Consider the following 13,570-nt stretch of genomic DNA (forward strand, 5'->3'; position numbering starts at 1 on the left):
ATTAACTTGGACAGTGGGATTAAAGCTCGTATGTCATTCTGGTGGACCAGAATATTATGAGTGACCACAGCATGGCTTGTCTGGTGGGCATGAACAGGTGGTGCAGATGCAAGTGTTCAGAACTACCCTCCAGATATTCAACATAAAGCTTATTACATGCTCTTACCTTTGTACCTCTGCGTCCTTCACTATTCACCTTTAAAACTTGACATTAGTCTAAAAAAAAATTTGTTCCTGGGTACTGTTACCATCTTTTTCTATTCTGTTGGAAATGGGGAACTCTCTTGGTTGTGTAAAGCAGCCCAGAGAACCAGCACCAGATGGTGTCCCTCCTCTGTCACCCAAGAGGAAACTCCGCTTTAGACGAAAGCGCAAAGTAAAAAAGGCACTAAAAGTATTTGAAGCAGAAGCAGAGAAGAAGGATGACATTGGAAAGGTTAGTCTCACAGGGGAGATCATAGTAAGTACCACCGATGATGCTTCGATCGAACTAGGATCTGGCAAACCAATGACTGAAACTCCTACGCAGGTGGTTCTAGTTCCTGGTGTAGCGCCTATCTTAGGCAGCACAGGGACACTGCGAGGCAGTAGGGTGGCTATTCTATCACCTGCCCCTAGCCCAGCATGGATGGGGGCATTCCATCAAGCATCAGACAAAACGCTTCCCGAGCAATCCCAGACTAAGGAAAACCTGGGCAGCATGACACCAGGTGGAGGTAGAGTCTGTCGGGTTCAGGGTCGGGTCCAGGGTGTTCTTGAAAAACCCTGTATTTTAAGTGCCAAAAGTGCGGAACTAGAGACAGAGGACAAATATAAAGCTAGGCCATGCGAAATGTTGCTTGACGATGCCTCAGAAATGGACCAGAAGGGAATTGTTCACATACGGGAAGTCGATGGCAGGCTTTGTGTAGTTCGGACTGTCTACCCCAAAGACTACGGATCACCTTTGTGGCACGACCGAGGAGTGAAAGTGCACTCAGAACCACCCGTTGCATCTCCTGTTATTGGTGGCATTCAGAAAGTGCAGGTACTGCAAGAAGGGGGACAGCTATCCACAGATATCACAGCTCCAACAATTTCTGTTGGTCAATCAGGGAAAGGATTCTTGTTGGACAGTCATACTCAGGATGCAGAAGTTCCCTTGCAGGATCCCCAGTCTTCAGGTTATGCCAGTGATGTGCCTATTACCTCTCCAGACATAGCGGCTACTGCTCAGACAGATTGGGGAAGCTCTTCTGAAGTGCTGAACACTTCTGTATTGGAAAGTCCCATCTCTCCAGCAGAGAAACCATCAGAACCCCCTGCTCAGGTCAGACACACTTGCTAATTCCTCTGTCTTGCTTGCTAACATTTTGGCTAGTACTGATCCTCGTCATTAAACCGTATATAGACTATCTGAAAGGATTTTTTTATTGCGAGCAGCACATTTTGTGTTAATTGACAATGCCTGAATTACCACACTCAGAACTGTACGTCCTATGTACAGTACTTTACGTATCTTGAAGCACTCATCTCCACCTCCTTCCTGACCACTTCCTTTGAGCATAATCATCACCAAACAGCAGTTTATTTATTTATTTTTCATCCCAAATTCTTTTTATTTTACCGTTTTTGTTTTTCTGCTCATCTGCTACCAAATCATCCACGACACACTGTCAATCTAGGCACTTAAAACATATGCAGAGGTGGCAAGATCATGCATTTGTTCGTCACCCCACCATGTATAAAAGCGACAATGTTGCTGATTGTCGAGAAACCTAAATGACTAGGCTTGTATGGTGTAGCATGAGTCGTCTGTGTGCGCTAAATTAGCCGACTAGTAAAAATATTCTACCAGCAGCCAGACCACACCGTGATTATGTACCATAGCAAGCAGTGGCTTCTGAAAAGAATAGTATGCTATAGTTAAACCACAGAGCAACTAAAGTTAAAACATACATACTAACTGAGAACACTGGTTTTGTGGAGGGAAAACTAATATCATGACACAAATCTGTTTGCCCCATGCTAATGAAATGGCCACCCTTGCTCTATTGTGACTATTGCTGACATACATATACATCAATTGATTTTGTGATGCAGTAAACAGAAGACACACATGGTGCATGTGACACATTCTTCTCTCATTATCAGGGCCATTCAGGAGGAGTAATTATGGCTTTGCTGTCCTTCGATGTCCTAATAGCCTAGTGTTTATCAGCTGACAACTCCTTCACCTTTTCTAGGGTATTAATGAGTTAATGTTAGTTGATATCATATTTAAATGCAACTCACTTGCTAGGGGTCATATTACATTTTTAGAACGTAAATATTCTTTCTTTTTTTTTTCATTTGATATCAAATTTAACAGGTTTTGCTTTGCTGTTATGTGGACTAGATCAGTACACCACATCGTCATTCGCTGTATATCGCATTTCTTCACATTTCTAAAGCTGTATTAATCAGGACAACTGCATGCAGGCTTTCTCAGGGGGCTAAGCTATTTTCATTTTTGTCGCACTTCGTGTTGCTTCTTTAACAATGTTCATTCCTTCAGGCTCTTTGTAGATTTAATCTCCCAGCATGTATATTGATATTTAATCTCAACACATGTATATTGATTTTCATCATTTACTTCAATCAACCCCGACCCCCCCCACCCCCCCCACCCCAAAGCTGTCACAAAACCACTAACTATAAATCTATTCACATAGAGCATTGTGTTACCTCTAAATCAGTAGTATATTCATATGTATCTGGCTTAGTGGGATCTTTATTAGGAAAAGCTTTGTAAAAGGTGCTAGAAACCTGTTTTTTCCCCCTCACAAATCTTAAGCTTTAGCCTCATCAAACCACTCACACAGTTTTGCAGCTCACACACAATGTATGTTGTTTCATTTAAAGCATAGACTAAAGTATTTCTTACTTCTGTCAGCTTTATATGTAGTGAAAGTGATTACCTCAGAGCATTTTTTAGCTAATTTGTTCATTCTGAGGAAACAACAACAAAAATAACCTGTTTACAGGTAATGGGGCAGTCAATAAAATTTTATGTGAAGTACATCATGCATTACTTTTTCTCCCCTTTGTTCATTTCTCTCTTGCTCTTTCTTCCTCTGTCTCAATTTCTCATCTCTCTTATTTATCCTGTCCCACACCACCACACTTCTTCACACACCACCACACAGTCTTCTCCTTCAATCTTGATACTTTCACTAGAAGTTGATTATTCAATGTTTTTTAATGTGAGCATAGCTGATGTCCAAATTCACTTACATACCTTTTTTTTTTTTATTTTGCTTTTGTAGTACCATAATAGCCATATAATCCTTAATAATATATGTTCAGGATGAAACTGGAACGCTTACACATTCTTTTTCTGAAAGAGAAACAATTAGGTACATGTTCTGAAGACTTGCACACAGTGAGGCCTGATAAAAAAATAAAATCAATACACATTTGGAGAAAATAAAATGTACCACATACTGGACCTAACAGGAAATATTGGTGATGTTGAAAAAGGGAAGACAAAGAGTGAGACAGAAGAATGTTACAAAATAATTTTTTTAAATTCTTAATTTTTTAGTGCAGTAACACAAACAGCAGCACTTATTCTAAAACAGGGATAGTTACATTCTTATCTGCTATACGATTTTTTTTATATTTTTTATTCTAAAATATGTACATAATACAAATAAACAAACAAAACAATTCCATGGGGGAGGTCAGATATATGATTTATAATCCAACTCCTTAATAAATGTTGGACTTGTAGTTTCTTAATATATAGTAGAGGCTATCAGGGGGGAAAAGCATACTGATCTTATGAAATAGGGGAGAAGTATGCAAGGGAATTGACAATACCAGTTTTCCTTCAAAAAATAAGGGACACTTGTCCTTTACCTCCACAAAGTCTGGCCTTAATTGCCTTATATTTAACTTTTTTATGAATTTTATGTAAAATGTCATGGAATTAGAGCCAGAATTGCTTGATACTGAAGTAAACTTTAGTAGTGTGGTCTCTTATGGAAAGTTTCCTCCTTTGAAACCTTTTCTTTTATTATTTATTATGTATATTTATTTCAGTACAGGAAAGAAAATCTAATCTTGTATGTTCTAGATGCAGTGAATAAAGAAGAGGTCAAAAGACCTCTTATTGTTCAGTATCTATATGGGTATCTGCATGGAAGCTTTATACAGATCAAAATTAAAGCAGATCAATATTCTCTTATTCGTCAGTCTTAACAGTGAGCTAGTTGCTGCGCTGATGTATTCTTTGGAAGTGTGGGGATAGTATACTCTCTCACTAAAGTATACACTCTTTAGCCTTGTGTTTCTTCCCTGTTGAAACTGTGCTCTGCTACTGTATATAAAGCAGCTTTGCTTCTCTATGGCTTCAGCATATACTGAGCTGAGATTTTGTTAGAAAGCCTTTTTTTTTTTTTTTTTATTCAAGTAATGTGATATTTGTAGTAATGCATATGTAGTAAGTACATCATAATTATATAGGGAGCGCTTTATGCCATTAAGTGAATCCCTGTGTAGAAAAACTTCAAACGCAGGGCCAGGCTGCTCCAAATTTGCGATCAATACAGGTTGACCTTATAATTTTTACTGTAAGCGTCTGAGCATGGAGACTGCGATTTATCTATCTGTGCTTTCTCTGTTTCCCTTGTTTGCTCTGATTCCCCAGGGTCGCTAGCCATCTTCTGTTCTGAGTTTCGGTTTGCATTGCTTTGCCTTGCTTTGTGCTGGCGCTGGACACGCTTGTAGAGCGTGAGAGAGAGAGGGATGACAAAGGAATACAGATGAAGTGCACCAGGCACAGGATGATACGACATTCCAGCTCCTTTTGTCCAAATAGAGAATGATTTTAGAAAAAAGAAATTTGAAAAAAGAAGCAGTTGAATGCATGTGGCCTTGTGGTAGTCAAGAGAGAGAGAGAAAGAGCGATTCAAAAGGAACGATAGCCATGAGGGAAAGCAGAGAGCATGTGATTGCATTGCCACAGAAGGGATGAAGGAGAACAGAACCTAAAGTGATGGCTGGGAAATGGGAGAGTTCAGAAAAAGAAGGTTTCACTTTCGGGAAAATGTGCCTGAATAGATGGCCAGGCTTTAATAGGCTTTAAAATCTGTATAGAAAATGCATTTGGGGTGTGGACTGTTACACTGAATAGATTGAAGCCACTGATTAATGCTGAAAGAACAGAAAGTGTGTAAAGAAACATTTCTGTGTGTCTGTGTCCCTATAAGGGCCTAAAACCAATGTCTTAAGTTATGTGCAGATATCTATTTATGTGTGCTGACTGAGTATTTCAAATGTTTTATTTTTAACCTCATGTCATTTCACAGCAACTTTGGGGTATGTGTGATTTACCATAAACAATTTTAACACATTTTCCTGGGCTGAGAAAAATTAACAGAAATCCAAAAACTCACTATTATGAGAGATAGATATGGAAAAGTTTGAAGGGAGGGGGACTGGTGCAAAACATTAAATTGCTTGTAATTTTTATAAAAACTTTATATAAACTTTTCAACAGTTTACATTTTTTAATTTTTTAAAAAAATGCCTACTTGGTTAAATAATATATAAAATAATATTTGATAAAAAATAGAATAAATCTCATTAATGCAATAAAATTTTTTATTAGGTTGATTGAATTTTGCAATCACAAATTAAATTAATTTAATAAAATTAAATAAATAAAAAAAAAAGAAAATTCACTAGTTTACATTTGTTAGACCCATTTGGGTAATACAGATGTGTTTGTAAATGTGTGTTTTACATTTAAATATTAAAATTTATCTGGGAAATTTTCATCATTTTCTCCTTTTAAGAGAAATTATTAAAGCTAGACAAAAACGCTATAAATAATAAATAGTGCTAGAATAGCGCTAAGGTTTCAAGGGTTTGTTTGTTTTTTATTTCACTGCATGTTGTATCCTGCATATAACTATGTTTGTGACAAATAAAAAATCTAGCACTATTAATTCTTTAGCGTTTTTCCGGTACAGAGTGAGAAAACAGTGACACTACACCAACTGTAGGTTAATTTTTATAAACCTGGCATTGTTGTGTATGTTTTGAAGTTTAAAATAAATAAAAAAAATAAAATAAAAAACACACTTTAAACGTTCCTGAGGAAACTCAGATTTTTATTATGTCCACATGTAAAAAGGATTGCAAATCGAAAAGCCATATACCGAAAAACCTTTGTACGAATACATGTAACCGTTAAACCCCTATATATACATAAAATTACATTCAGTTTCAGAGATCAGTCATCTTTTCATCTTCACAGATCTCTGAGATCTATGTGAGTGGTGAGTCTGGGGACCTGACAGCCAAGGAAAAGCTTTTGCTATGGACTCAGAAGGCCACCGAGGGCTACCCTGGCATTCGCTGTGTCAACTTCTCGTCCAGCTGGAGCAGTGGTCACATGTTCAATGCCCTCCTGCACAGATACAGGTGCATACATGCACACAAAGGCACTCCCTCATAGCTATGTGATCCTCTCTTTATTGACTACATGCTAACTATACGTATGAATAAGAATGAACTTTTTAAGGAATTCCACACTCTCACAGAGCTCTCAGTATTCACAACTCTCTTCACTGTATTGTAACATTCAGACCAGACCTGATCGACATGGAGCAGGTGGCACGCCAGAGTAACCGCGAAAACCTGGAGCAGGCTTTTGAGATTGCGGAGTCGCTAGGAGTGACGAGACTTCTGGACGCTGAAGGTAACGTTTGGTTTCTTTACATTCGTTGACTTTGTCTTTGTTTGTACATAAACAGGTTTTATGGCTGTTTAGTACATTTTTTACCCTTTCGCTTTTGTCTTTAAGGCTTATTCATGTAATTTGTGTCATATTTATTTAAAAGAAATAAAAAGTTGGTTTAAAAAAATAGCCACTCCTTCTTCTTCTTCTTCTTCTTCTTAATAATAATAATAATAATAATATTATAAGAAGTAATAGTATATTTTTCGTTTGTTCAAACATCTGGTCTCCAAGAATTTCTTTAAACACAGATGGTTTCATTTGCCATTATTCTTTTACCAAATGCTTATATTCACAATACAGATGGTCCCCAAGTTACATTGGTTCGCCTTTCGATATTAAGATGTTGATATCGAAACGACGAAATTGGAATATGTTATAGCAGCTTAGGCTCCGCCCTCCACTCACAAACTGGCACTCATCCACGTGTCTGCTTCCGCATTCATATACTGTATAATGCAAAGTTTATACATTACGTTACTGTAAATGACTCTGTTTTGCTAAATTATGTACTTTAATTTGTTAAATGATTAAATAATCACAGCATTCTGCCACATACTGATCATTCTTTTAGACTCCTGGGTGGTCTAGGCCATCTCTTAACTTTGGATATTTTTACAATTTTTTATTTGAAGTTATGATTTTCAAGTCATCAGAACGCATCTCGATCGTAAGTCGGGGAATACCGGTACAATTACTGTAGACTTTGTGTATGTTCATGTACATTGAAGCTTCTCATATTCTGGTGCAAACATAGAAAGTCTGTCAGCAGCCATCTATTGGTCAAATATATTTCATGGTTATAGCCTGTTTTTGCATTCATGTAGCCTATGTGTACAATAAACTACACTCCTCCTGCTTTCTGTTCCTCTCACACTAGATGTGGATGTACCATCGCCAGATGAGAAATCGGTCATCACCTACGTCTCCTCAATCTATGATGCCTTTCCCAAAATCCCAGAGGGAGGAGAATTCATCACAGCACATGTACGTGCAGTTGTCTTCTATACATAATTTTAAACACACACAGTCCTTTGTTTCTTTCTTACTTTTATTTAATATCTCTTTTTCTCAGGAGGTTGACCAGCGATGGGCAGAATACCAGTCTCATTTCTCCTCTTTGCTGCAGTGGACGAGGCAGCACACGGCCCTTATGGCCAACAAGAACTTTCCTCAGAACCCTGTGGAGCTCAAGGTGAATTATTTGTTACCAAGATTAATTTCAGAGAAACAAAATAAAGAGTTGAAGATTTTGTAGCTGTGATGAAATGACAGAACCTGGAGTACATGTAAACTAAATAAATTAATTAATAAATAAACAACACACTGTTAGATTAGATTCCTTTTTTTTTGTGTGTGCAATGACTCATTTGAAAACATGATCATTGTCATTCTTCTTTTCACACCTCAGGCACTTTATAATGAATACGTCCACTTCAAAGAAACTGAGATTCCGGCTAAGGAGACAGAGAAGGGGCACATGGAACACCTTTACAAGCTGCTGGAGGTGAGCAAATGACAAGAAGGAACCGTGAACAAAATGAATGGAGGAATAAGAACTTGACCTTGATTTTAGTGTTGAATGCAGCTTGCTGTTTATCATGTTGTCTACTGAAGCTCTGCAGGAACATGAGAAAAAAAACAGGGATATGTATGCTTTAGTTATAGAAAGAGAAAGGGAAAAGTTATATATATATATATATATATATATATATATATATAAGAGAGAGAAAGAGAGAGAGAGAGAGAGAGAGAGAGAGAGAGAGAGAGAGAGAGAGAGATAGATAGATAGATAGATAGATAGATAGATAGATAGATAGATAGATAGATAGATAGATAGATAGATAGATAGTATTTCCTATTCTCAGTGTACGTATGTGTTTCTCTTTAGGTATGGATCGAGTTCGGGCGCCTCAAACTCCCGCAGGGATTGCACCCTAATGATCTGGAGGAGCAGTGGGGTAAACTGATCCTGGAGATGCTGGACAGGGAGAAGGCACTGCGGCCTGCAGTGGAAAGGTGAAGGAAATTTCACTGCACGCAATCTGTGATATAATTTACACTTTCGGCATTTGGCAGAAGCCCTTATTCAGAGAGACTTAAATTTATCTCAAATGAGCAGCTCTGGGTTTGAGGGCCTTTCTCAGAGGGCCCAGGAGAGACAGCTTGGTGTGGCTGGAATTTAAACTCACGACCTTCAAATATTAATTCCAATGCCTTGACCACTAACAGAGCCTTTAATGACCAGGTCAAAGCTAAGAATGGTTTCTAACAAGTTTTTTGGATTTCAGACTGGAGTTACTCCTACAGATGGCTAATAAGATTCAGAACATGGCTGTGGACTGTGAGGAGAAACTCACTCTGGCTAAGAACACACTGCAGTCGGTCAGTAAGCCTCCATGTGAAAGCTACATTTGTACTCTTTCAACTGTTCACAAATATTAAACATACATTCAATTGATAAATGTTTTTATATACCTGACTATAAGATTCATATGTACTTTTTGAACATCACATTCCACTTTTCTGTGATAATAATATGTAATATGTTCCACTAAATCTTGGAGTGTGCTTGTGGAGATTTGTGCTCATTCAGCCAAATCATTCGTAAAGTCAGATACTGATGTAGGTGAGGTGAGTGACTGAACGTAGCATTGAGGACAAATCTTTATAGCAGGCCACTCACGATCTTTCACTGTAACCCGTATAAAGCATATCTTCATGGAGCTAGATTTGTACCCTGGGGCATTGCCATGCTGGAACAGATTTGTGCCTCGTAGTTCAAATAAAGAGTAAATGAATGCTTCTGCATCCAAAGACATCTCGTACAATTTTGTGCCTCCACCTTTTGTGGTAACAGAAAAGTCAGGTGTCCAAATATTTTTTATATAATAAAACAATGCTTTTGCAGGTTTGGCACCAAAGGATTTTTATAATTGGAAACAGTTCCAGTACGATTATAGTAATGTAGATGTAGATAGAAGTCAGAGTAAATCACAATGTTTCATTTTTTTCATATTTGTGATGCAATCATTTTTACAGTTCAAGAGATTTGCTTGAAAGTGCAGCGGAAAAATTATGTCCACTGTCTGTGTGTGTGTGATTGCAGGACGTGTCTCAGCTGGAGAGGGGCGAGCAAGCACGCTGTGAGCAGGAACTGGGTGCATACCTGCAGGACTGCGAGGCTCTGGTCCGTCAAATGCAGCTGGACCTGCAAATCCTCCGAAATGAGAAGTACTATCAAGTAGAGCAGTTGGCCTTCAGGTTAGTAAGAGGAAGAAATGTGTCATGTTACAGGAAACTGGGACAGAGTGAATAGTGAATCAAATGTATGTCAAATGTATATGTCTTTTTTTAATGATTATTCTTTGCTTTGTTGTAGGGTGACACGTTTGCAGGAGGAGCTGGTCTCCCTGCGACTGCAATGCTCCAGTGTTTACAGAAAAGGCCACTTCTTGTCAGGAGGAATGATGGGAGAACAGACTCAGAGGTTCTCCTCTGGGAACTTGGCCACACTTGGAGCCCAGACACTGCTGGGGGCAGCAGGAGTCATGGCGAACCTTCTCAGACGACCCATGTCTCGTTCCGAACTGGTGGCCATGTCATCGTCGGAAGACGAGGGGAGCCTGCGCTTTATTTACGAGCTGCTGGGATGGGTGGAGGCAACGCAGGTTTGTTTTTTTTAATGCTCATTAGACACTAAATTGAAACAATATATCTTTTCATGCTGTACATTTTGAAATTCCTGGACATGTGTGTGTTTAGGATTTTTTCCACAAGTGTTACATGGGAATGAAGAGTGCGTGTATGTGTTTGTGTTTGTGTGGTAGGAGCTGCTGGAGCGGGCTGAGTGGGGCTCAGATCTACCATCTGTAGACCAGCATTTGCAGGATCACCACACTATCCACACTGCTGTGGAAGACCTGCTGCACAGCCTGAAAGAGGCTCGTAGTTACGAGGTACTTCACACACACACACACACACACACACACACACACACACACACACACACACACACAATGTTTATCACCCCGGTCTGATTTCTGTATTGATTGGCTCATCGGTGTGCTCTTTTTCTCTTTAGCCAAGTGTCTCTTCCAATTTTCGGAGCAATTATTCCGAAACCTTGGCCAAGCTGGAGAACCAGTACTGCAAACTGCTTGTGAGTGTTTATTTGCCTTTGTGTGTGTGTGTGAGAGAGAGAGAGAGAGAGAGAGAGAGAGACTGCAATTTACATCAGATTATGAGGAAGTGCATAGTGTCTGCATGTGGCACACAAAAGCAAATGCACAGCACCTGCCAATGACAAACTAACTCTCAAACACACACACACACACACACACACACACACACACACACACACACAGTCCTTACATCTCCTTCTTTTAGCTCAATAGTCTCTACAGTCAGGTATTTTGAGACATTGAGAGGTTTAAGAAAGAGAGCAATCTTTGGGGGTGTGTGAACACATGTGAGGGTGTGCGCTTGCGTGTAGAAGGATGAAAGCGGACTTTGTGAATGGTTTTTGTTGCTTCAGGAGCGTTCGTCATGGCGACTGCGTTGCCTGGAGAGCTTGCGAGCGTTTGTGTCACACTGCACCGAAGAGCTCATCTGGCTCAACGAGAAAGAAGAGGAGGAGCTGGCCTTCGACTGGAGCGAGAACAACACCAGCATGGCTGCAAAGAAAGAACAGTATAATGTGAGTGGTAATTCTGTAGTGCAAGACCAACACTGCACATTGTATTCTATATACTGCCCTTTGGAATCCAGCAGCATTTTACCACAATCTGAAGCATTGATTTCAAACTAACAGTAAACAGTCAGGTCTGTGGAACACACACTGTGACCACCATTAATCAGTTTTTAAATTTTTTTATTTTAATGTCTTATGAAAATACTGGAGGTGACCCCGAGTCAACAGTCAAAGATGTAATGCTTTGCTAATTATACAATAAGTTAATATACAGATTAATATAATTAATGCTATAAATTAAAATGTGAAAAGAAAGAAGCTTTTCATAAATATTTTTAACATGTGAATAAATGCTGCCTGCAGTGTGGCTTTACTGCGGTTATTTAATTTTTTTTTCTTTCTTGAAAGTGTTTTAATACATTTTCTTCTGTCTCTTTGTGATGTTCTGTTAATCGTGGCTTTAAAATGTTATGAGGAATCGTTTTTTAACGTCAAGGACACGTCATGGTTTGAATCCATGCGAATCGGCTGTCTATATTTGATCTTATGGGATAAATATTTAAGTCTTGCCACAGTTTTATTCAACTCTTAAACATTTCAGTTATTTACGCTTTCCCTAAAGAAACCCAATCATGTGGAATCAAGTTATCTATTCAGTGGCGTTCATAGTTTTGAGTTCTTCTTTTAGAAAAAGTAGTTACATCCCTGAAAATGTTTGGCATGAAGAATCCATGAAAGCAGATTTTAAGCCCATTTCTTCCTATCTGCCAATTCCCACTAACCAAATGCTGCTCAAGAGTCATTACAGTGCATCATAACACACTATGAGGATTATCCTATCTGCCCTCTTCTGCATACACAAGCTCACTGATGCCAATGATTGGCCCGTGAATTTGCTGTTTCCTGGTAATATTATAGCATTTTCTGATGGGGGTTTGAATTGCTGTTAGACTTCCTGTCTGCATGTAACCAGAACTTCTGATTTGAAATTATTATTCATGATACATACAGCACACACGAAATAAGTCTGATCCGGTGTGTTATAAATAGATTGCCATTTCATTTTATTTCTGTCCTTATTTCATAGGAATTGAGGGCAGAGCTGGAGGAGAAACAGGAAGTGATGCACTCCCTGCAGGAAACCGCTGATCAGCTTTGTCAAGAGAACCACCCAGCCAAACAGACAGTAGAGGTGAGGTGTTTAGTCAGCATTTTTTAAAATGTAATTACATTAATAAAAGAACCGTGTCATATCATTTATATCAATGTATTGAATAAATATCGAAATGCTGGAACTGATTTAAAAAAAGCTATGCTATTATTAACCTCGGTGCTAATTCCGCTCTCTAACCACAGGCCTACAGAGCTGCCTTACAGACACAATGGCAATGGGTTGGACAGCTGTGTGTATGTGTGGAGCAACATCTCAAGGACAACACTGCCTGCTTTCAGGTACTATGTCAACCGAAAATATTTTTAAATGTAAATCTGACTGAACGATACTCAATTGTAACCGTGGCGATTCTGTTCTTAGTTCATGAGTGATGCACGAGAATGTGAGACGTACCTGCGACAGCTTCAGGACACCATCAAGCGGCAGTACACTTGTGACCAGAACAGCAGACTAGGCAAACTGGAGGACCTGCTGCAAGACTCCATGGTAAGACTATTATCTCTGATCACACACCAGTGCACCCACATATGGAGATATGATGGCCTGAGTAGCACTCAGCAGATGGTACAGTGAGAAAGGGGGGCACATGAGCTTGGGTATATACTTTTAAAGACCATCAGGTTAAGAGAATGCTAGATGGTTTCTCTGGATGAGGGCATCTGTCAAAATGTGGGAAGTGGTTGCTCAGTGGTTAAGATAAGTGAATTCTGATCGTAAAGTTTTGAGTTCAATTCCCAGCACCATCAAGCTGCCACTGCTGTGCAAGGCCCTTAACCTTCAACTTCTCAGGTGTGTAAAAATGATGCTATCCGCTCTGGATAAAGGCCTCATGTAGGGAAGTGACATAAATGTAAATGTAGTGAACCGTTGTAACTAAGCTACGTCTACGCTAATCCAAATCGATTTAAAAACTGCGTTTTTGTCTCGTCGCATC

The 13,570-nt window shown here is 39.1% G+C and overlaps 1 protein-coding gene across 1 annotated transcript in view; it reads left to right on the forward strand.

Moving 5' to 3' along the window:
• Positions 1-13,570, forward strand: part of macf1a (microtubule actin crosslinking factor 1a) — a 183,691-nt gene that overhangs the window by 87,814 nt on the left and 82,307 nt on the right. The window contains 15 exon segments of the mRNA XM_046834431.1: positions 6,287-6,453; positions 6,618-6,730; positions 7,650-7,756; positions 7,845-7,964; positions 8,181-8,276; positions 8,661-8,788; positions 9,061-9,154; positions 9,879-10,033; positions 10,152-10,440; positions 10,600-10,728; positions 10,854-10,931; positions 11,307-11,468; positions 12,550-12,654; positions 12,819-12,914; positions 12,997-13,122. Of these exon segments, the coding sequence (XP_046690387.1) occupies positions 6,287-6,453; positions 6,618-6,730; positions 7,650-7,756; positions 7,845-7,964; positions 8,181-8,276; positions 8,661-8,788; positions 9,061-9,154; positions 9,879-10,033; positions 10,152-10,440; positions 10,600-10,728; positions 10,854-10,931; positions 11,307-11,468; positions 12,550-12,654; positions 12,819-12,914; positions 12,997-13,122 (1,965 nt within the window).

This window comes from Silurus meridionalis, chromosome 22 (assembly GCF_014805685.1).
Source record: "Silurus meridionalis isolate SWU-2019-XX chromosome 22, ASM1480568v1, whole genome shotgun sequence".
NCBI lineage: Eukaryota > Metazoa > Chordata > Actinopteri > Siluriformes > Siluridae > Silurus > Silurus meridionalis.